Source organism: Bos indicus x Bos taurus, chromosome 10 (genome assembly GCF_003369695.1).
Source record: "Bos indicus x Bos taurus breed Angus x Brahman F1 hybrid chromosome 10, Bos_hybrid_MaternalHap_v2.0, whole genome shotgun sequence".
Classification (NCBI taxonomy): Eukaryota; Metazoa; Chordata; class Mammalia; order Artiodactyla; family Bovidae; genus Bos; species Bos indicus x Bos taurus.
In genome coordinates this window covers 73,284,491-73,309,057 of record NC_040085.1, presented here as the reverse complement: position 1 = coordinate 73,309,057, position 24,567 = coordinate 73,284,491, and the positions used below count along the sequence as shown (strand labels likewise).

Sequence of the window (24,567 nt, the reverse complement as noted above, 5' to 3'; positions counted from 1 at the left end):
GGTGACCAATCGCGGGAATCCACCACCTCATCCCCCTCTCCGTTTCTCCCCATCCTCTCCTCGCCTCCTCGTTATTTCCACCGGTCCCGATTTTCTCCGGGGCTCGAGTGAGGGGTGGGGGGTGGGGACTGAGGGAAGAGGAACCCTGCCCCAAAGTGCTATGTCCCAGTCCTCACCTGTCCCTGGGAGAATGGGGCTCCAATGACAGCCACGGAGTGGACAGACTTCTTCCGGACGGAGTGCACTTGCGTCCGGAGGAGACGCGAGAGGTGGCTCCTCAGGGACATGATGGGCAGCGCAGGAAGTAGCAGACTCAAAAGTCTGCTGCATGCGGATCGCCGCCTGAGGTGAGCGCCGGGGCCGGCAGCGCTTAAAGCCTAGAGGCGCGCGCCGCCCCGCCCCCGCCCCATGACGTCACCGCCTCCCGGCCCCGCCCAGGCCCCCGCAGCCTCGCCCCCAGCCAGCCCCCGGCACACCTTCCTGCAGGCCCCGCCCGTTGTTGCTCCTTGCCCCTGCTCTCGCTGGTGTCACTTGGCTCCGGTCCGAGCTCTCGGGCCAAGGACATGCCCCTGCCGCTGACGCCACAGGGCCAAGATCGGGGGCCTGGCCAATAAGAAGGAAGTCCCGGAGAGGTGTGTCCCGTGGCGGGAAGCGGCCACCGCCCCCCACCCCGCCCCCCAAAATTCGCGAACTCAACGGAACACGCGAACGAACCAACACGTACGTGGGCTCGAGGATCGTGACTCTCTCCGCACAAATGAACGCCTGGCAGATGCCAGTTCTACGGAAGAGTTGGCTGGGGCTGGACTTGGTCCGACCCCACGTGAGTGCCTGGCCAACACCAAGCTGCTGTCCATCGGTTCCATTTCATCTCAGAGCTCAAGGTCCAGGAAATGTGCTTGTCACCCGCTTTGGGCGTCAAAGGCTAGGAGATCCAATATAGATTAGAGCTCTCCGGGAGGGCCATGTTAATATTAATAACTCACCTATTTTAGCTATTTTGGATGTGAAGGTTAGGATTTATAAATTACCTTCTAGGCGTTTTCAGTTCTTCATCTGAATAACAGGAGTACCGGTTATTAAAAAACAAGCATAGCAATATATCTGAACTACTTCTCAATATTAGGGAGGCTAAAGAGCTGACGGGCTCTTTATTTAGTATCTCATATAATAACTTCAGATATGCAGATGACACCACCCTTATGGCAGAAAGTGAAGAGGAACTAAAAAGCCTCTTGATGAAAGTGAAAGTGGAGAGTGAAAAAGTTGGTTTAAAGCTCAACATTCAGAAAACGAAGATCATGGCATCTGGTCCCATCACTTCATGGGAAATAGATGGAGAAACAGTGGAAACAGTGTCAGACTTTATTTTGGGGGCTCCAAAATCACTGCAGATGGTGACTGCAGCCATGAAATTAAAAGACGCTTACTCCTTGGAAGGAAAGTTATGACCAACCTAGATAGCATATTCAAAAGCAGAGACATTACTTTGCCAACAAAGGTCCATCTAGTCAAGGCTATGGTTTTACCTGTGGCCATGTATGGATGTGAGAGTTGGACTGTGAAGAAAGCTGAGTGCCAAAGAATTGATGCTTTTGAACTGTGGTGTTGGAGAAGACTCTTGAGAGTCCCTTGGACTGCAAGGAGATCCAACCAGTCCATCCTAAAGGAGATCAGTCCTGGGTGTTCATTGGAAGGACTGATGTTGAACCTGAAACTCCAATACTTTGGCCACCTCATGGGAAGAGTTGACTCATTGGAAAAGACCCTGATGCCAGGAGGGATTGGGGGCAGGAGGAGAAGGGGACGACAGAGGATGAGATGGCTGGATGGCATCACCGACTTGCTGCACATGAGTCTGAGTGAACTCTAGGAGTTGGTGATGGACAGGGAGGCCTGGCGTGCTGCGATTCATGGGGCGGCAAAGAGTTGGACACGACTGAGCAACTGAACTGAACTGAAAGAACTGACAGTAACTACTTAAAGTTGTAATAGTAATATTCTAATAACCAATGTAAGTTCTAAGAACTTTTAGCCCTCTGACAATTCCATGAAGTAGGGACTGTTTTAAGGTCATGGAAATAGGATTAGAGAAGATATTTACTTTTCCAAAGTCAGGAAGCTTGTAAGTGGTAGCTACCTGACTCTCGATTCCAAACTCTTAACCATGATTACTGTCTTACAGGAATGACTTGTAAGGAATGACTTATAGGAATCTGGACATTAGTCCTATCAAAAATAAATTTTTATATCAGACCAGGTCAGATCAGTCACTCAGTCGTGTCCGACTCTTTTCGACCCCATGAATCGCAGCACGCCAGGCCTCCCTGTCCATCACCAACTCCTGGAGTTCACTCAGACTCATGTCCATCAAGTCAGTGATGCCATCCAGCCATCTCATCCTCTGTCACCCCCTTCTCCTGCTGCCCGCAATCCCTCCCAGCATCAGAGTCTTTTCCAATGAGTCAGCTCTTCGCATGAGGTGGCCAAAGTACTGGAGTTTCAGCTTTAGCATCATTCCTTCCAAAGAAATCCCAGGGCTGATCTCCTTCAGAATGGACTGGTTAGATCTCCTTGCAGTCCAAGGGACTCTCAAGAGTCCTCCAACACCACAGTTCAAAAGCATCAATTCTTCAGCACTCAGCCTTCTTCACAGTCCAGCTCTCACATCCATACATGACCACAGGAAAAACCATAGCTTTGACTAGACGAACCTTTGTTGGCAAAGTAATGTCTCTGCTTTTGAATATGCTGTCTAGGTTGGTCATAACTTTCCTTCCAAGGAGTAAGCGTCTTTTAATTTCATGGCTGCAGTCACCATCTGCAGTGATTTTGGAGCCCAAAAAATGAAGTCTGCCACTGTTTCCACTGTTTCCCCATCTATTTCCCATGAAGTGATGGGACCAGATGCCATGATCTTCGTTTTCTGAATGTTGAGCTTTAAGCCAACTTTTCACTCTCCTCTTTCACTTTCATCAAGAGGCTTTTTAGTTCCTCTTCACTTTCTGCCATAAGGGTGGTGTCATCTGCATATCTGAGGTTATTGATATTTCTCCTGGCAATCTTGATTCCAGCTTGTGTTTCTTCCAGTCCAGCGTTTCTCACGATGTACTCTGCATATAAGTCAAATAAGCAGGGTGACAATATACAGCCTTGACTAACTCCTTTTTCTATTTGGAACCAGTCTGTTCCATGTCCAGTTCTAACTGTTGCTTCCTGACCTGCATACAAATTTCTCAAGAGGCAGATCAGGGTGGTCTGGTATTCCCATCTCTTTCAGAATTTCCCACAGTTTATTGTGATCCACACAGTCAAAGGCTTTGGCATAGTCAATAAAGCAGAAATAGATGTTTTTCTGGAACTCTCTTGCTTTTTCCATGATCCAGCGGATGTTGGCAATTTGATCTCTGGTTCCTCTGCCTTTTCTAAATCCAGCTTGAACATCAGGAAGTTCACAGTTCACATATTGCTGAAGCCTGGCTTGGAGAATTTTGAGCGTTACTTTACTAGCATGTGAGATGAGTGCAACTGTGCGGTAGTTTGAGCAGTCTTTGGCATTGCCTTTCTTTGGGATTGGAATGAAAACTAAATACCTGAAAATTTTTTCACCTGATGCCAACTTACATGCTGCTATTTAAAATATTTCAGAAGTCTCCATGGCGGTGTCATAATTCCAAGGAGCTTTAGTACTATAAGACAGGTTTTGTTTGTTTTTTGGCTGCGCTGCAGGGGCTTGTGAGGAATCGTAGTTCCCCCGACCAGGGGACCAGGGATCCATCTGGTTGTTGGCAGTGAAAACATGGAGTCTTTCCCACTGGACCACCAGGGAAATCCTAAGGCAGTTTTATTTTTAAAGGATAAATTTTATACCTGTCTCCCCCTGCTGGTTTAGAAAGAGGTGTCTTTGGAGCCTTAGCAAAGTAAGCAGAGTATTACTGTGAGGCAGTGGTTTTGAAAGTGTGGTCCCAGATCAGCAGGGTCAATATTTGCATGCTTGGCAAAAATGAAAATTACTGAGTCTGACCCCCAAACAAAAAAGATCTTCACGACCCAGATAATCACGATGGTGTGATCACTCATCTAGAGCCAGACATCCTGGAATGTGAAGTCAAGTGGGCCTTAGAAAGCATCACTATGAACAAAACTAGTGGAGCTGATTGAATTCCAGTTGAGCTATTCGAAATCCTGAAAGATGATGCTGTGAAAGTGCTGCACTCAATATGCCAGGAAATTTGGAAAACTCAGCAGTGGCCACAGGACTGGAAAAGGTCAGTATTCATGCTGATCCCAAAGAAAGGCAATGCCAAAGAATGCTCAAACTACCGCACAATTGCACTCATCTCACATGCTAGTAAAGTAATGCTCAAAATTCTGCAAGCCAGGCTTCAGCAATATGTGAACCGTGAACTTCCAGATGTTCAAACTGGTTTTAGAAAAGGCAGAGGAACCAGAGATCAAATTGCCAACATCTGCTGGATCATAGAAAAAGCAAGAGAGTTCCAGAAAAACATCTATTTCTGCTTTATTGACTATGCCAAAGCCTTTGACTGTGTGGATCACAAGAAACTGTGGGAAATTCTGAAAGAGATGGGAATACCAGACCACCCTGATCTGCCTCTTGAGAAATTTGTATGCAGGTCAGGAAGCAACAGTTAGAACTGGACATGGAACAGACTGGTTCCAAATAGGAAAAGGAGTACGTCAAGGCTGTATATTGTCACCCTGCTTATTTGACTTATATGCAGAGTACATCATGAGAAACGCTGGACTGGAAGAAACACAAGCTGGAATCAAGATTGCCAGGAGAAATATCAATAACCTCAGATATGCAGATGACACCACCCTTATGGCAGAAAGTGAAGAGGAACTAAAAAGCCTCTTGATGAAAGTGAAAGAGGAGAGTGAAAAGTTGGCTTAAAGCTCAACATTCAGAAAACGAAGATCATGGCATCCGGTCCCATCACTTCATGGGAAATAGATGGGGAAACAGTGGAAACAGTGGCAGACTTTATTTTTTGGGCTCCAAAATCACTGCAGATGGTGACTGCAGCCATGAAATTAAAAGATGCTTACTCCTTGGAAGGAAAGTTATGAACAACCTAGATAGCATATTCAAAAACAGAGACATTACTTTGCCAACAAAGTCCGTCTAGTCAAGGCTATAGTTTTTCCTGTGGTCATGTATGGATGTGAGAGTTGGACTGTGAAGAAGGCTGAATGCCAAAGAATTGCTGCTTTTGAACTGTGGTGTTGGAGAAGACTCTTGAGAGTCCCTTGGAATGCAGTCCATTCTGAAGGAGATCAGCCCTGGGATTTCTTTGGAGGGAATGATTCTGAAGCTGAAACTCCAGTACTTTGGCCACCTCATGCAAAGAGCTGACTCATTGGAAAAGACTCTGATGCTGGGAGGGATTGGGGGCAGCAGGAGAAGGGGACGACAGAGGATGAGATGGCTGGATGGCATCACTGACTCGATGGATGTGAGTCTGGGTGAACTCCGGGAGTTGGTGATGGACAGGGAGGCCTGGCGTGCTGCAATTAATGGGGTCACAAAGAGTCGGACATGACTGAGTGACTGAACTGAACTGAACTGACCCCCAAACGTTATTGGCTAAATAACTCTGTGGGGGTAGGGCGCCAACAGCCTGGTTTTTAAACAAATTCTCCAGGGTAGGGGAATGTGGAGAGCCTGGATGGGGCCGTGATCAGGGAGTCACTGGTTTGTCACACTTGAGCAGATCCTTGTGATTATCTAAGTGCATTTTTCTTGCCCATCGACCCATCCATTTTTTTCCCCCTTGCTATGTTTTCAGAAGTTGATACTGTCACAGATTACCTCAGGCTTTCCTGGAAACCTCAGCTCATGAGCACCTACTGCGAGTCACCAGATTGATTTTCTAAAGTATTACATGAATCCTGCACGTCACTCTCACTGGTCCTCCACCACCTACAGTTTACTCACAGGTAAATTACTAGTTCCACAATACTATACATCAGGGGAGTGAATAGTAGATTTTTATATCACTATTATACTTTAAAATTATTAATTTCATATATCTGAAATATTTTATAGTTCATTTCTTTAAAACCCAAAGTTCAAATAACAGGTCTGCTTTTATTTCCAAATAGGTATTTATTTTCAAAATAAGTAATTAAAGATAATATTCTAAAATTACATAAAAGAATGAGTTAAATTTTAGAAATTTATTTTAAGACTTGTAGTACTCTTTTATAATATAGCTGTTGGACCTTTCCTCAAGTCCAAACCAGCTGGTTTTCTTTTTCTTCTTCCTTTGTAGGAGGACCTAGAGATTCTGCCTCAGCAATTCACTGGCTGCCAATACGTACTCTATCCCTTGATAGGTTGCTGGGAGTGTGTGCTGGGGGTGATAGGTGGGGGGTGGTCAGTAGGTAAGACCTGATGATGGTGTTGAGAGATCTCCCTGGTGTAAATACTTCACAAGGGCTATCATTTCAAGCTACCATTGTGATGTCACTGAACATGAAACTGGGAAAATGTGCTCATTATAAAATATTTTCACCGTATGTATACAATCACCATAAATAACCTCAAGAGGATAAAAAAGTAAAATATAGTAAAATAATTAGGCATAAAGTTTTGAGTATATCTTTGTTTTTATGTTGATTTACTTGTAAGTTTATATAATTTGACTTTTAATGATGGCAATGTTTAACAACTGGCTTGCAAAATTCCTGAAAATTTGACAATAGGGTCTTGTGTGTGCTTAGTAGCTCTGTCGTGTCCAATTCTCTGCAGCCCCATGGGGACTGTAGCCCGCCAGGCTCCTCTGGCCATGGAATTTTCCAAGCAACAGTACTGGAGCGGGTTGCCATTTCCGGCTCCAGCAGATCTTTCCGACAGGTGGCTAAAAGCAGTGTCCAGCACACCACTGTTTACTACAAATCTAAGGGAACTTGCTGCTGCTGCTGCTAAGTCGCTTCAGTCATGTCCGACTCTGTGCAACCCCATGGACGGCAGCCCACCAGGCTCCCCCGTCCCTGGGATTCTCCAGGCAAGAACACTGGAGTGGGTTGCCATTTCCTTCTCCAATGCATGAAAGTGAAAAGTGAAAGTGAAGTCGCTCAGTCGTGTCCGACTCTAGTGACCCCATGCACTGCAGTCTACCAGGCACCTCCATCCATGGGATTTTCCAGGCTAAAGTACTGGAGTGGGTTGCCATTCTTAGAGAAGACTAAATTGCAAATTCTCAAAGGCAGGAACCATGACTCTTTCTGTTCATCATTTGATCCTTTCCAGAGTACATCGCTTGGCACATAACAGGAGCTTGGTAATGAACAAAACTTACAGACTTTTATGAAGCCCTTATTCATGGTCCTTGGTCTATGGCTCTGATATGGTAAGTGGAAATTTCCAAAGGGCTGAGCTCATTGACCACACCTTTTCACTTGAAAGTCTGTGTGTATACTCACTCAGTTGTGTCTGACTCTTTGCGACCCCTTGGACTATAGCCCACCAGGCTCCTCTGTCCATGGGATTTTCCAGGCAAGAATATTGGAGTGCGTTACCATTACGTCTTCCAAGGAATCTTCCAAACCCAGGGATCAAACCCGAGTCTCATGCATTTCCTGCACTGGCAGGCAGATTCTTTACCGCTGAGCCACCTGCGAAGCCCTACTCTAAAGTTTAGAGCCTCTTAGTTAAACTATTCATGTATTCATTTATTGTCAATATTTAACACATTTAAATACTGTCAATATTTAATGTGCAAAAAAAACCAACATTGTTCTATGTGCTGTTGACAATGACAGATAAAATCTCATCACTCCCAGTACTTACATTCTAGTGGGGAAAACAATCAAGTAGATGCGTAATTGAGCAAGCTCCTGGGAGATAGTGGAGGACAGGAAAGCCTGGCATGCTGCAGTCCATGGGATTGCAGAGTCGGTCCTGACTTAGTGACTGAACACACACACACAGGTACATAATTTCAGATGGCAGTAAATGGTATGGAGAAAATAATGCAGAGTAATGGAAACAGATGTACTGTTTTAGAGAGAAGGGTCAAGAAAGGCCTCTCCAAACTGACATTTGAGCCAAAGACCTGAATGATTAAGGAGCTACCGTAACAAGTTCTAGGAAAAGAGCCTTTCAGGCTTACAGGAACAGCAAGACCAATAGCCCTAAGTTGAAACCGGCTTATGGGTCTGAAGAACAAGAATGCCTATATAGCCCAAATGTCCAGAGCAAAGGGAACACGGTGACCTGGGTCATGTTGGTAGGTGGGGGTCAGGTGTCAGGGGCATCGTTGAAGGGGATAAACTTCAGAAAAAGAATTTTTACAGAAACGCAGAGGATTAATGTTTCTGAATCTGCATTAGGGAGTTGGGAAAATGTGGTCCCTTCTTTCTTGCTTTTCCATCCTGGAGCTGGGAGAATTCATGCAATAAGGGTAAGGTAGCCAAGGATGAGTTCTAAGGAGGGTAAGACGTAACAATCTGTTTACCATGCAGTGGGGATTCCTGGGTTCAGTAGAAAGCCCGAAGTGAGGGGAATAGAAGAGGGGACGTAGGAGTAAATGACTGGCCTCATTGCCTGCCCAACCAGTAGTTCTGTGTGGAGGGGGGTGCCTGAGCCCTTCACATACTCATCACTGCCCCCCCCGCCACCTTCACCCTCACCCCCACAACACAGAGGGGGGTTTTATTTTTAGCCTTGATCATTGATAAAGAAGTAAAAACAGACCGACAGCTGCCATCAAAGGCCAAATGAAATTTAGGTGTGAAGTCTCTTTTGGTGCCAGCAGAGGCTGGGGCTGCAAAGGACACCAGAACACTTTGTCCTTTCTTCAGGTTCTACTACAAACAACCTTCAAGCCCTTTGCACCTTACTCTTCTTTCTGTTTAGGGCCTTACTTCCTTTCCCTCCCTCCCTCCCTTTCTTAATTCCTTCTCATTCTTCAGGTTTTCAGTTTGAAGTCACTTCTTAAGGAAGCCTTTCCAGACCTTCCAATGCTGAGTTAGACATGCTAGTACTAGCTAACATTATTGAATGATCACTATATACTAGATACCCGCTCAACGTGTTACAAGTGTTATTTAAATTTTCATCACAATGTAGTGAGGTAGGCACTGGTATTATCTCCATTTAAGATATGGACACCAAGACTTGGTAAGGCAAAGTCATTTGCTCAGGGTCACAGAGTAAGTGGTCAAAAGCAGAATCCAAAACCAAGTCAGATCAAGGGTATTGATTACCCCTCCCCTGGTTCCCTGCAGCCTCTGACTTACAATCATCCATTTAGAGGATTATATCTTTCTCCTGGAGAGCAACTTCTTTGAGAGCCTGAATGGTGTCTTAATATCATTTAACACAGTGCCTGGTACAGGAGGGGTGTTCAATAGATTTCTATAGAATAAATAGATACTAAATTACATATGTAAGTGTCTTTTTAAATTGAAGTATAATTAATTTACAATGTTGTGTTGGATTCTGCTGTACAGCAAAGTGATTCAGATTATATATTAATATATATATTTTCATAGTCTTTCCCAGTATCAGTTCAGTTCAGTTCAGTCACTCAGTCATGTCCGACTCGTTGTGACCCCATGAATCGCAGCACGCCAGGCCTCCCTGTCCATCACCAACTCCCGGAGTTTACCCAAACTCATGTGCATCGAGTCAGTGATGCCATCCAGCCATCTCATCCTCTGTCGTCCCCTTCTCCTCCTGCCCCCAATCCCTCCCAGCATCAGAGTCTTTTCCAATGAGTCAACTCTTCACATGAGGTAGCAAAGTATTGGAGTTTCAGCTTCAGCATCAGTCCTTCCAATGAACACCCAGGACTGATATCCTTTAGGATGGACTGGTTGAATCTCCTTGCAGTCCAAGGGACTCTCAAGAGTCTTCTCCAACACCACAGTTCAAAAGCATCAATTCTTTGGCACTCAGCCTTCTTCACAGTCCAACTCTCACATCCATACATGACCACAGGAAAAACCATAGCCTTGACTAGACAGACCTTTGTTGGCAAAGTAATGTCTCTGCTTTTGAATATGCTATCTAGGTTGGTCATAACTTTCCTTCCAAGGAGTGTCTTTTAATTTCATGGCTGCAATCACTATCTGCAGTGATTTTGGAGCCAAAAGAGTCTGACACTGTTCCCACTGTTTCCCCATCTATTTCCCATGAAGTGATGGGACCAGATGCCATGATCTTTGTTTTCTAAAAGTTGAGCTTTAAGCCAACTTTTTCACTCTCCTCTTTCACTTTCATCAAGAGGCTTTTTAGTTCCTCTTCACTTTCTGCCATAAGGGTGGTGTCATCTGCATATCTGAGGTTATTGATATTTCTCCCAGCAATCTTGATTCCAGCTTGTGCTTCTTCCAGCCCAGAGTTTCTCATGATATACTCTGCATACAAGTTAAATAAGCAGGCTGACAATATACAGCCTTGACCTACTCCTTTTCCTATTTGGAACCAGTCCATTGTTCCATGTCCAGTTCTAACTTGCTTCCTGACCTGCATATAGGTTTCTCAAGAGGCAGGTCAGGTGGTCTGGTATTCCCATCTCTTTCAGAATTTCCCACAGTTTCTTGTGATCCACACAGTCAAAGGCTTTGGCATAGTCAATAAAGCAGAAATAGATGTTTTTCTGAAACTCTTGCTTTTTCGATGACCCAGCAGATGTTGGCAATTTGATCTCTGGTTCCTCTGCCTTTTCTAAAACCAGCTTGAACATCAGGAAGTTCACGGTTCACATATCGCTGAAGCCTGGCTTGGAGTATTTTGAGCATTACTTTACTAGCATGTGAGATGAGTGCAATTGTGTGGTAGTTTGAGCATTCTTTGGCATTGCCTTTCTTTGGGATCAGCATGAAAACTGACCTTTTCCAGTCCTGTGGCCGCTGCTGAATTTTCCAAATTTGCTGGCATATTGAGTGCAGCACTTTCACAGCATCATCTTTCAGGATTTGGAATAGCTCAACTGGAATTCCATCACCTCTACTAGCTTTGTTTGTAGTGATGCTTTCTAAGGCCCACTTGACTTCATATTCCAGGATGTCTGGCTCTAGGTGAGTGATCACACCATCGTGATTATCTGGGTCATGAAGATCTTTTTTGTATAGTTCTGTGTATTCTTGCCACCTCTTCTTAATATCTTCTGCTTCTGTTAGGTCCATACCATTTCTGTCCTTTATCGAGCCCATCTTTGCATGAAATATTCCTTTGGTATCTCTAATTTTCTTGAAGAGATCTCTAGTCTTTCCCATTTTGTTGTTTTCCTCTATTTCTTTGCATCGATTGCTGAGGAAGGCTTTCTTATCTCTCTTTGCTGTTCTTTGGAACTCTGCATTCAGATGCTTATATCTTTCCTTTTCTCCTTTGCTTTTCGCTTCTCTTCTTTTCCCAGTATAGGTTATTATAAAATATTGAATATAGTCCCCTCTTGATAGATAGAGTGCCTGATGAACTATGGAATGAAGTTCGTGACATTGTAGAGGAGACAGGGATCAAGACCATCCCCATGGAAAAGAAATGCAAAAAAGCAAAATGGCTATCTGGGGAGGCCTTACAAATAGCTGTGAAAAGAAGAGAAGTGAAAAGCAAAGGAGAAAAAGAAAGATATAAACATCTGAATGCAGAGTTCCAAAGAATAGCAAGAAGAGATAAGAAAGCCTTCTTCAGCAATCGATGCAAAGAAATAGAGGAAAACAACAAAATGGGAAAGACTAGAGATCTCTTCAAGAAAATCAGAGATACCAAAGGAACATTTCATGCAAAGATGGACTCGATAAAGGACAGAAATGGTATGGACCGAACAGAAGCAGAAGATATTAAGAAGAGATGGCAAGAATACACAGAAGAACTGTGCAAAAAAGAGTTTCACGACCCAGATAATCACGATGGTGTGATCACTGACCTAGAGCCAGACATCCTGGAATGTGAAGTCAAGTGGGCCTTAGAAAGCATCACTACGAACAAAGCTAGTGGAGCTGATAGAATTCCAGTTGAGCTATTTCAAATCCTGAAAGATGATGCTGTGAAAGTGCCGAACTCAATATGCCAGGAAATTTGGAAAACTCAGCAGCGGCCACAGGACTGGAAAAGGTCAGTTTTCATGCTGATCCCAAAGAAAGGCAATGCCAAAGAATGCTCAAACTACCACACAATTGCACTCATCTCACATGCTAGTAAAGTAATGCTCAAAATACTCCAAGCCAGGCTTCAGCAATATGTGAACCGTGAACTTCCTGATGTTCAAGCTGGTTTTAGAAAAGGCAGAGGAACCAGAGATCAAATTGCCAACATCCGCTGGATCATGGAAAAAGCAAGAGAGTTCCAGAAAAACATCTATTTCTGCTTTCTTGACTATGCCAAAGCCTTTGACTGTGTGGATCACAATAAACTGTGGGAAATTCTTCAGGAGATGGGAATACCAGACCACCTGACCTGCCTCCTGAGAAATCTGTATGCAGGTCAGGAAGCAACAGTTAGAACTGGACATGGAACAACAGACTGGTTCCAAATAGGAAAAGGAGTACGTCAAGGCTGTATGTTGTCACCCTGCTTATTTGACTTATATGCAGAGTACATCATGAGAAACATTGGACTGGAAGAAACACAAGCTGGAATCAAGATTGCTGGGAGAAATATCAATAACCTCAGATATGCAGATGACACTACCCTTATGGCAGAAAGTGAAGAGGAACTAAAAAGCCTCTTGATGAAAGTGAAAGAGGAGAGTGAAAAAGTTGGCTTAAAGCTCAACATTCAGAAAACAAAGATCATGGCATCGGTCCCACCACTTCATGGGAAATAGATGGGGAAACAGTGGAAACAGTGGCAGACTTTATTTTTGGGGGCTCCAAAAACACTGCAGATGGTGACTGCAGCCATGAAATTAAAAGACGCTTACTCCTTGGAAGGAAAGTTATGTCCAACCTAGATAGCATATTCAAAAGCAGAGACATTACTTTGCCAACAAAGGTCTGTCTAGTCAAGGCTATGGTTTTTCCTGTGGTCATGTATGGATGTGACAGTTGGACTGTGAAGAAGGCTGAGTGCCGAAGAATTGATGCTTTTGAACTTTGGTGTTGGAGAAGACTCTTGAGAGTCCCTTGGACTGCAAGGAGATCCAACCAGTCCATTCTGAAGGAGATCAGCCCTGGGATTTCTTTGGAAGGAATGATTCTAAAGCTGAAACTCCAGTACTTTGGCCACCTCATGTGAAGAGTTGACTCATTGGAAAAGACCCTGATGCTGGGAGGGATTGGGGGCAGGAGGAGAAGGGGACGACAGAGGATGAGATGGCTGGATGGCATCACTGACTCGATGGACGTGAGTCTGAGTGAACTCCGGGAGTTGGTGATGGACAGGGAGGCCTGGTGTGCTGAAATTCATGGGGTCACAAAGAGTCGGACACGACTGAGCAACTGATCTGATCTGATCTCATCTGATGCTATCCAGTAGGACCTTGTTATTTACCATAAGTGAGTTTTAAAAGAAGTCATGTGTCTGTACACACCGCTATGCTTAAAATGGATAACCAACAACGACCAACTGTATAGCTCATGGAACTCTTCTCAATGTTATATGGCAGCCTGGCTGGGAGGGGAGTTTGGGGGAGAATGGATACATGTATATGTATGGCTGAGTCTCTTCATTGTTCACGGGAAACTATCACAACACTGTTAATTGACTATACCCCAGTACAAAATAAAAAGCTTAAAAAAATTAAAAGAAGTTATGTCTTTTTACGCTATGAAAGTTCTGAGGATGTAATTACCAGTCTTATATGGGGCAGGGAAGAACTCATGGAAGTGGTGTTGAAGCTGAGCTTAAGGATTTTCCAGGAGGAATCTGTAGGGTGTTTGGAACTGCAGTGATGAAAGTGGAAGGAGAAAGTCAATAAATATTTGGGCTTCCACTATTTATCAGATAGTGTTCTAGGATCTGGGGGTATAGTGATAAAGAGTCCAAGCTCTCCTTGAGACAGAGAATTGTAGGTATTGATCTGCATGATAAATAAAAGATGTGTGATAAATAACATAAGGTACTGTGGTAGAGAGTATGTATGGGGGAGAACTTTGTCAACCAGCTCAGTCAGGGAGGTGAGGGAGAGGTTAAAAGTACGGAGCAGCTGAAATACGGGGCACTGAGCTGCAGATTAGGAGAGGTTTTAAGCCTGGGTGAGGTGGAGGATGGTGTACTAGAGTAACATATATACAATATATATTATATAATATAGAGTAACAAAATGGTGGTGCTAGAATGCTAGCTCTAAAAGAATGAATAGGGACTTCCCTGGTGGTCCAGTGGTTAAGAATTCACCTGCCCACGCAGGGGACTCAGGTTCAATCCCTGTTTCAGGAAGATTCCACATGCCATGCTGGAAGCATGCTAAGCCCTTAGGCCACAACTACTGAGCCCGCACCCTAGAGCCTGGACTCCGCAAGCAGAGAAGCCACCGCAGTGTGAAGCCTGCGTACCGCAACTACAGAGTAGCTCCCGCTTGCCACAAGAGCAGCAAGAAGACCCAGAGCAGCCAAATACAAAGAAAATTTAAAAGAGGGATTGTGTGGTTTTTTAAAAAAAAGATGAAGAGCCCACCTAAGTTGTATGAAAATTATTTTAATAATATCTGATACAAGCCATAAAAAGAACATTAAAAAAAAAAAACTTAAGCGGAGCCTCCTGAAAACACAGTTGCCATTGACTCCCACCCCTCACTCCACTGAGGGATTTTCCTGATTGGGAAATGACTGACCTTTAACACCAAAGAGGGAACCGGCTGCCTATTGGCGTCAAAAAGCCAAACAGAATTTTCCATACTTTGAAGTATGAAGTCCTCCCCACTTCTCATTTTGTTAAGTTGGTGTATATAGCTTTACTCTGGCTATTCAGTGAGTTACTCTTACTGAGTAACTTGCTTTCTTCCTGTTAATCTCTTGTCAGTTAATTTGCAAGCCCGCCCCGCCCCCCCGCCCCGTCCCCACCCCCTTCACTTAAACTTAAAATGGCAGAGGAAAAGATTTCTGCCAGCAGTTTTTGACCCTTGCAGCTGATAAAAAGAACCTAGGGACCTTTTTCGGAGAAGGCAATGGCACCCCACTCCAGTACTCTTGCCTGGAGAATCCCAGGGACGGGGGTGCCTGGTGGGCTGCCATCTATGGGGTCGCACAGAGTCAGACACGATTGAAGCGACTTAGCAGCAGCAGCAGAGACCTTTTTAAGAAATACTCAATTCCCTATCCTCTCTCCCCCACCACTCATTAGTTATCAGAGATGGCCCCAGACACTAGTTTTGAAAGCTCCCCAGGTGGTTCTAATCAGTTCAGTTCAGTCATTCAGTCGTGTCCGATTCTTTGCGACCCCATGAATCACAGCACGCCAGGCCTCCCTGTCCATCACCAACTCCCGGAGTTCACTCAGACTCACGTCCATCGAGTCAGTGATGCCATCCAGCCATCTCATCCTCTGTCGTCCCCTTCTCCTCCTGCCCCCAATCCCTCCCAGCATCAGAGTCTTTTCCAATGAGTCAACTCTTTGCATGAGGTGGCCAAAGTACTGGAGTTTCAGCTTTAGCATCATTCCTTCCAAAGAAATCCCAGGGCTGATCTCCTTCAGAATGGACTGGTTGGATCTCCTTGCAGTCCAAGGGACTCTCAAGAGTCTTCTCCAACACCAAAGTTCAAAAGCATCAATTCTTCGGCACTCAGCCTTCTTCACAGTCCAACTGTCACATCCATACATGACCACAGGAAAAACTATAGCCTTGACTAGACGGACCTTTGTTGGCAAAGAAATGTCTCTGCTTTTCAATATGCTATCTAGGTTGGTAATAATTTTCCTTCCAAGGAGTAAATGTCTTTTAATTTCATGGCTGCAGTCACCATCTGCAGTGTTTTTGGAGCCCCAAAAAATAAAGTCTGCCACTGTTTCCACTGTTTCCCCATCTATTTCCCATGAAGTGGTGGGACCGATGCCATGATCTTTGTTTTCTGAATGTTGAGCTTTAAGCCAACTTTTTCACTCTCCTCTTTCACTTTCATCAAGAGGCTTTTTAGTTCCTCTTCACTTTCTGCCATAAGGGTAGTGTCATCTGCATATCTGAGGTTATTGATATTTCTCCTGGCAATCTTGATTCCAGCTTGTGTTTCTTCCAGTCCAGCGTTTCTCATGATGTACTCTGCATATAAGTCAAATAAGCAGGGTGACAATATACAGCCTTGACGTACTCCTTTTCCTATTTGGAACCAGTCTGTTGTTCCATGTCCAGTTCTAACTGTTGCTTCCTGACCTGCATACAGATTTCTCAAGAGGCAGGTCAGGTGGTCTGGTATTCCCATCTCTTTCAGAATTTCCCACAGTTTATTGTGATCCACACAGTCAAAGGCTTTGGCATAGTCAATAAAGCAGAAATAGATGTTTTTCTGGAACTCTCTTGCTTTTTCCATGATCCAGCGGATGTTGGCAATTTGATCTATGGTTCCTCTGCCCTTTCTAAAACCAGCTTGAACATCAGAAAGTTCACGGTTCACATATTGCTGAAGCCTGGCTTAGAGAATTTTGAGCGTTACTTTACTAGCATGTGAGATGAGTGCAATTGTGCGGTAGTTTGAGCATTCTTTGGCATTGCCTTTCTTTGGGATCAGCATGAAAACTGACCTTTTCCAGTCCTGTGGCCGCTGCTGAGTTTTCCAAATTTGCTGGCATATTGAGTGCAGCACTTTCACAGCATCATCTTTCAGGATTTGAAATAGCTCAACTGGAATTCCATCAGCTCCACTAGCTTTGTTCGTAGTGATGCTTTCTAAGGCGCACTTGACTTCACATTCCAGGATGTCTGGCTCTAGGTGAGTGATCACACAATCGTGATTATCTGGGTCATGAAGATCTTTTTTGTACAGTTCTGTGTATTCTTGCCACCTCTTCTTGATATCTTATGCTTCTGTTAGGTCCATACCATTTCTGTCCTTTATCGAGCCCATCTTTGCATGAAATGTTCCTTTGGTATCTCTAATTTTCTTGAAGAGATCTCTAGTCTTTCCCATTCTGTTGGTTTCCTCTATTTCTTTGCATTGATCATTGAGGAAGGCTTTCTTATCTCTCCTTGCTGTTCTTTGGAACTCTGCATTCAGATGCTTATATCTTTCCTTTTCTCCTTTGCTTTTCACTTCTCTTCTTTTCACAGCCATTTGTAAGCCCTCCCCAGACAGCCATTTTGCTTTTTTGCATTTCTTTTCCATGGGGATGGTCTTGATCCCTGTCTCCTGTACACTGACACGAACCTCATTCCATAGTTCATCAGGCACTCTATCTATCAGATCTAGGCCCTTAAATCTATTTCTCACTTCCACTGTACAATCATAAGGGATTTGATTTAGGTCATACCTGAATGGCCTAGTGGTTTTCCCTACTTTCTTCAATTTAAGTCTGAATTTGGCAATAAGGAGTTCATGATCTGAGCCACAGTCAGCTCCTGGTCTTGTTTTTGTTGTCTGTATAGAGCTTCTCCATCTTTGGCTGCAAAGAATATGCAGTCAAGATAAGAGAATCAAGTATGAGGAGTTAGATCTTTCAGTGCTTCTCAAACTTTAATGTGTAAGCAGATCACCTAAGAATCTTGTTGAGCTCGGATTCTGAGTCTGTAGACCTATGGGCAGGGGTGGGAGAGGCTTTCCAGGTGGTGCAGTGGTAAAGAAGCAGCTGGCCAATAAGGAGATGCAGGAGATGGGGTTTAGTCCCTAGGTTGGGAAGATCCCCTGTAGGAGGAAAAGGCAACCCACTCTAGTATTCTTGCCTAGAGAATTCCATGGACAGAGAAGCCTGGCGGGCGGGGTTGCAAAAGAGTCAGACAACTGGGCGCACGCAGGTGCGCGCGCGCGCGCACACACACACACACACACACACACACACACAGATCTACCGTGAGACCCAAGAATCTGCACTTCCAACACGCTCTTCGGAGAAGCCGATGGCACCCCACTCCAGTACTCTTGCCTAGAAAAACCCCATGGATGGAGGAGCCTGGTAGGCTATAGATCATGGGGTCACTAAGAGTCGGACACAACTGAGCGACTTCACTTTCACTTTTCACTTTCATGAATTGGAGAAGGAAATGGCAACCCACTCCAGTGTTCTTGCCTGGAGAATCCCAGGGACGGGGGAGCCTGGTGGGCTGCTGTCTATGGGGTCGCACAGAGTCGGACACGACTGAATCGACTTAGCAGCAGCAGCAGCAGCAACACACTCTTAGGTGATATCCATGCAGCTGCTCTACCTACCACACTTTGAATGGTAAGGCTTTAACCAGCCTTTTTTTTTCTTCACTTTTCCTTTTAAATCTTCAGAATCATTTTCACACGAAGGTAACAACTTCCTAGGCTACACAGTTGTGGCTTCATCAATGACTTAAAGAAGTCATTGATACCCATCACTTGAGATCGAGCTGTGAATATAGTGGTGTATCTGAACCTGTTTCTCAAGCCCATGTCCTTCAAACTAGATCCATCATTTTAACTCAACTTTTCCACATTTGGTTTATTCCATTTAAAACTCTTTAGTGTTCAAGGATATACAGTCGCTTGATGTTTCAGGGGTGAGAGAAACGTCCCCTCCACACACACAGAAAGGGCCACTGTGTTCTTTGATTTAAATATCCTAAAGTACCACAAGGTGGAGATATGACTCCAACAAAAACCCCCTCTGCTTTCTATATCTCTTTCTGCAAGTTTCTTTCTATTTCTGTGTGTCTATTTTCCCTTTCTAGTTGTCTATATTTTCCCATTGTCTTTCTTCTTTATTTGAAATAGTTACTAGCCATTTTCACTGAGCAGGAAAACAATAGGGGGGTATGAAGTAAGTTATGGTGGATTAACAGGCTGGAACTCTATGTAGCTATTTTAAATGTATTCATAAATTCTATAGAAATATGGAAAATGTTTGCCAAAACATTCATTTTTAATTATTGTTAAATACATTACACTGAGGTGATTCTAATACTTTTGCTGCCTACATAAGCAAACCAAAAAACCTATAAACGCCTCAAGGTTAAGAAATCTAAACCTAAAGACAACCAATCACAAATGGCTGACCAGGCTTTCCAAATACTATAACCTTATGCTATAGCCAATCAGATGCTTTCCTTGTTTCACTTCCATTTTTTCTCTATAAGGGCTTCCCTGGTGGCTCAGTGGCAAAGAATCCACCTGCAACACAGGAGATGTGGGTTGGATCCTTGCATCAGGAAGATCCCTTGGAGAAGGAAATGGCAACCCACTCCAGTATTCTTGCCTGGGAAATCCCATTGACAGAGAAACCTGGCAGGCTGTAGTTCATAGGGTCGCAAAAGAGTCAGACACTACTTAGCAACTGAACAGCAGGAACAATTTCTCTATAAAAGTCTTTTCCCTAGTGCCTGTCAGTGGAGTGAGAGCTCTTACTCACTTCTGGCTTGGTAGTGCCCTATTTGAATAGATTTTTTTCTCAAATAAACATATTTTTTTTAATGCCTCAGTTTATATTTTAACATTACAAAATGGTGTGTATTCTATCACTACGATAATATTTTAAAGTGCAGAAACTAAGAGAGAATGATGGAAAAGTAATATGTAAAACTGAAAGGTCTTTAGGATTTTTCTCTCTCATTCACAGATTTTCTATATTATATCATATTTTCAATAATTAAAAACATTAAAACAAAAGGACTCAAACGCTTAAGAAATGAAGATTTTCTAGGTGACAGGGTTAGGAATATATTTTCTTTTATAAAATTTCAATTTGATGTTTTTGGGAAAATAACATATCTTATTAAAAGAAACAGGTAATAAAATTTTTAAAATATATATTATTTGTAAGAGTATCAAAAAGCACCAAATACCTAGAAATAAGTGTGATGAAAGATGTACAAGACAACTACAGAAGACGTAAATAAACAGAGATATACAGTACCAGGTTCATGACCTAGAAATCTTAACATAAGTAAGATGTTTGTTTTTTTTTTCCAATGTTTCATATTTATTACTGGGTCTCAGACCGATAGTGAGGAAATAACATCAGGAGCCAAGCATTACAGTAGTGATGTTCTCATTGTGATTTGGCTGCTTAAAAAAGTGGTCTTAACATGTGTGCCACACATGTTAAGACCACTTCTTATAGACCCAGCTTGCTTCTTATAGACCCAGCTTGCTTCTTATAGACCCAGCTTGGTTCTTCTCCAATGTCTTCTCTTGGAGTTGTACCTGATTTTATTGCCAGTTTTCATTCGAATCCATTGAGGAATGGGACGATTCTGCTTTTGTTTCTTGGCCAGGAATCGCTTGATCCTGAAAGTCTTGTGAGAAGACATGGTGAGGAGAGAACTCAACCGCACATAGGATGGCGGAGAAGAGAAAAGAGTCATAAGTAAGATGTTAAAAAATAAATAAGCAAAGCAAAAGTTAAAAAAAAAAACAAAGCAAAAGCAAAAAAAATAAGCTACAAGAATATATTGTACAGCACAGGGAATATAGCCAATACTTTATAATAACCATAAGTAGAGTATAATCTTGAAAAACTGTGAATTACTATGTTGTACACCTGAAACTTATATATTGTAAGTCAACTATACCTCAGTTAAAAAAAAAGATGTCAATTCTCCCTAAATTGATTGACAGATGCAATCCAAGCAAAATTTTTGGTGAAAATACAAAGAACCTAGAACAGCCAGCAATAGTCTTGAAGTAAAATATTTCAAGAGTCTTGAAGTAAAATATCACTGTTGAAAGACTTAACACTATGAGAAATCAATGCCTACTGTGAAGTAATGAGACAGGTTGATGCTGGCACAAGGAAAAACAAAAGAGAACAGAACATAATGGAGTCTGAAAACTGGTGTCACAGAGAATTATTGTCCTTGGTGTGGGACCCCCCTCCCCAGCATTTGGTGTCAGAAGTGTTGTGAGTGTGGTAGTAGTGTAAGAGTAAAGGAGAAACACAGTAGACCAAGTTTTTTCTAAAACAGTTTCATATATGTAATGTAGTACCAAAAGAAATCTCACTAAAAAAAGCTATAGAAAGAGGCATATCCACACTACATAGATAATCCAAAATGAAATTCTGGACAAAATGAAGTGTTATATTTACCTTTTTTTATGCAAAGTAAATTCTTTCTTGATCAATTTCACAAAATTCCAACAAGCTTTTTAAGTTCTTTTGGTTGGCTTTTTAAAAATTGAGGTATAATTTTCATCTTTTTAAAACCCTATTTCTTTGGAATTTCTTTTCACTTAGATGGGCCTCTACTTTTTCTCCCCTATGAGTAAGTGGTCCTAAATTAAGTCTACTCTCAGTTAAGTAAGTGTTAGTGTTTGTTGCTCTGTCGTTCCCGACTCTCTGAGACCCCATGGACTGCAGCCCACCAGGCTCCTCTGTCCATGAGATTTTCCAGGCAAGGATTCTGGAGTGGGTTGCCATTTCCTTCTCCAGGGGGTCTTCCCAACCCAGGGATCGAACCCGGGTCTCCTACACTGCAGGCAAATTCTTTACCGACTGAGCTACAAGGGAAGTCCCCCCGAAAATAAGAAAGTGAAGTCACTCAGTCGTGTCTGACTCTTTGTGACCCCATGGACTGTAACCCGCCAGGCTCCTCCATCCATGGGATTCTCCAGGCAAGAGTACTGGAGTGGGTTGCCATTTCCTTCTAGCAAATCATTACTGCTATATCATAAGAAAAAGAAACAATAAAAACTACAGAATAAGACAGTATTCTTAGAAAAATTATGCCATCAATAAGTGTAAGTAAATACTAAGAGAAAGCTCTATAGAAAGGTTTTAAGAATCTAGCATGGGGATTTCCCTGGTGGTCCAGCGGTTGGGAATCCGCTTTCCAATGCAGAGGATGCAGGTTTAATCTCCAGTAGGGGAACTAAGATCCCACGTGCTGCAACAACTGAGCCCACACACTTGAGAGCCTGTTCTCCACAACTAGAGAGCGCCCCAATGTCACAATGAAGACCCATCACAGCCAAAAAAAAAAAAAAAGGAATCTAGCATGGGCCATAAAAGTAAAAAGTTATCTGAATTCTTTGGCTAGATATTTTTCTTACTATTCATAAACACTCAGCTTCCAAGAACAACTTCAGCAGTTGAAGTAAGTACCCGTTTTACCAAAAACAGGTCAGATTAATCCTGTATATTGCCACCACAATGCTCAATTCACTCAAATATATTTCCTAGTTCTTGTAGCCAGAACTCTTTGGAAAGTGTAGCAAAGACTGGCCAGTTGTTCACCAAATCATTTTTCTTTCACCACTTGGCATACTAATAGTGTTTCCCAGCCTCCTTTGAAGTTACATATATCCATGTTTATGAGTTCCGTGGGTCGAAGACTGGGCCATAAAACCCTCCCAGGAATGATCCTCTATGCTTGCCCACTCATCTGTTAGATGCAGATCAAATGGAAGGAAACTTGAGGAAGCCCCAAGAGATTGTGAAGCCACTAAACAGAAGGTGCCTGGGTCCCTGAATTATCACTAGGCAGAAATGATGAGTCATTTGACCAGAAGCACTTAAATGGACTATAGACAGACAATAAACCAACATTTATTGTTATGCTACTGACATTTTATTTTCATAGCAGTTAGTACCTTGACATATACAGGGTATGTGTTTCTCCTACTTCCTTTCTCTGCTTCTCCACAACTCAATTCACTAGGGAATTAGTTGTTAGACTCCTTTAGTGACCCTGAAAAAAGATATCATTAATAACACTCCATGGAAAAACTTGCCAATTGCTAAGTTTGAATTCTTTTCGTCAGCCCACCCTGCCTTGCTGCTATATTCTATCGACCTTTTTAAAAAATTTTTTTATTTAGTTAGTTCTATTTATTTATTTATTTGGCCTCACCAGGTCTTAGTTATGGCACGTGAACTCTTAGTTGCAGCATGTGGGTTCTAGATCCCTGACTAGGGATTGAACCTGGACCCCCTGCATTTGGAGCACAGTTTCAGCCTCTGGACTGCCACGGAAGTCCCCTCCACCGAACTTTTGAGGCTGATGAATACTTAGAAGTCCAAAATTGAGAGCTAAAAAATATATATATCACTCCTTGCTGTCTTTACAGGGTTATGGTCGTGAGAACTTATCACTTTATATCCCAGGCAGCATCTAAGCAAATGGCAAATACCCAGATTTCAATTTCTACCGCAGATAAGCAGGTCAAGAAGACGCTCTGATAGAGCAAAGTGATTATAAAGATTGTGGAATTATATTACCATACTATTTGTCCCTAGAATTTAATATTTAATATAATAATTTAATATTCAAAAAATTAACTATTTTAAATACTTAAAGTAGTACTTTAAATAGGTGTCTTAGGTGTCTTTTTTCAATGACTCTAGAGTGGTGAAATTCTGAGCATGCATAGGTTCACTTTTTTTGTTGTCACAGATACTTTGTAAATCTAGTAAACCTAATGGACCCCTTATCACAGTACTGTTTGTAAATGAACACACAGAATTTCAAACATAAGTGAATTAAAATAGTTATCAGAATATTTTAAAAAATGTCTTATGGTAATATGTGTTTCCACTGACACATTAAATAAGGAGATCTAGTAGTTGGTCTCGGAGAAGGCAATGGCACCCCACTCCAGGACTCTTGCCTGGAAAATCCCATGGATGGAGCAGCCTGGTAGACTGCAGTCCATGGGGTCGCTAAGAGTCAGACACGACTGAGCGACTTCACTTTCACTTTTCACTTTCATGCATTGGAGAAGGAAATGGCAACCCACTCCAGTGTTCTTGCCTGGAGAATCCCAGGGACGGGGAAGCCTGGTGGGTTGCCGTCTATGGGGTCACACAGAGTTGGACAAGACTGAAGTGACTTAGCAGCAGTAGCAGTAGTTGGTCTAATAATTACTGCAGAAATTTTGAAGTAATGAGTGGAAATGACATTTTGAGATGATGAAAATATCTGTGGTTTCTATCAGTGACAAAAATCACAAGTATTACTAATACTAATTGGTTTGTTGCCTAGTTTCATAATCAAAAGAAATGTTAAATTTCAATTAGAAGTTAAGAAACTAAAGATAAAACTCTGATTTTATCTATGGTGTGCAAGTTAAGAACTCTAGGACTAGTGGGTTCCCCAAAATGCTGAACGTGTTTATCTCTGAGTAGTGGAAATATGGATGGTTTAAATTTTTCTTCTTTTTTTTTATAACCATGTATGGTGACGATTTTTAAAAAAATTTATTTGACTAAACTGGGTCTTAGTTGTACACGTGCATAATCTTCAGTCTTTGTTGTGGCATGCAGGATCTTTAGCTGTGGCATGTGGGATCTAGTTCCCTGACCAGGGATCGAAGCCAGGACCTCTGCCTTGGGAGCACAGTCTTAGCCACTGGACTACCAAGGAAGTCCCTCTTCTTTTCTGTATTGTTCAAATTTTCCATAATAAGCAAACATCACTTTTATCATTATAAAAGACATCACATGATATTTACAAAATGAAAGGGGTGTATTGGTAAGATTAAGTATACAGAAATAAAATTGGAGAAACAAAATAATGCTTGAAGAAAAAGGAAAACAAAATCCTGGGT

The 24,567-nt window shown here is 42.7% G+C and overlaps 2 protein-coding genes and 1 long non-coding RNA gene across 3 annotated transcripts in view; 1 reads left to right on the top strand and 2 right to left on the bottom strand.

Annotated features, from left to right (window-relative positions):
- The window catches only part of ARG2 (arginase 2), a 35,187-nt gene extending 34,599 nt beyond the window's left edge, over positions 1-588 (bottom strand). The window contains exons 1-2 of the mRNA XM_027552235.1: positions 477-588; positions 177-342 (exon numbers count right to left, since the gene is read on the bottom strand). Of these exons, the coding sequence (XP_027408036.1) occupies positions 177-342; positions 477-565 (255 nt within the window). The 5' untranslated portion in view covers positions 566-588. The remainder of the gene's footprint in view (positions 1-176; positions 343-476) is intronic.
- LOC113899015 lies at positions 262-6,616 on the top strand. Its single transcript, XR_003512808.1, has 3 exons — positions 262-347; positions 5,814-5,964; positions 6,300-6,616. It is a non-coding gene; the product is annotated as an uncharacterized LOC113899015 (long non-coding RNA).
- Positions 6,617-20,174: 13,558 nt separating this feature from the next.
- Positions 20,175-20,362, bottom strand: LOC113899536 (60S ribosomal protein L39). Its single transcript, XM_027552834.1, has one exon. The coding sequence runs from the start codon at positions 20,331-20,333 to the stop codon at positions 20,178-20,180; it is 156 nt and encodes a 51-aa protein (XP_027408635.1). The 5' UTR covers positions 20,334-20,362; the 3' UTR covers positions 20,175-20,177.
- Between the last annotated feature and the right edge of the window lie 4,205 nt (positions 20,363-24,567).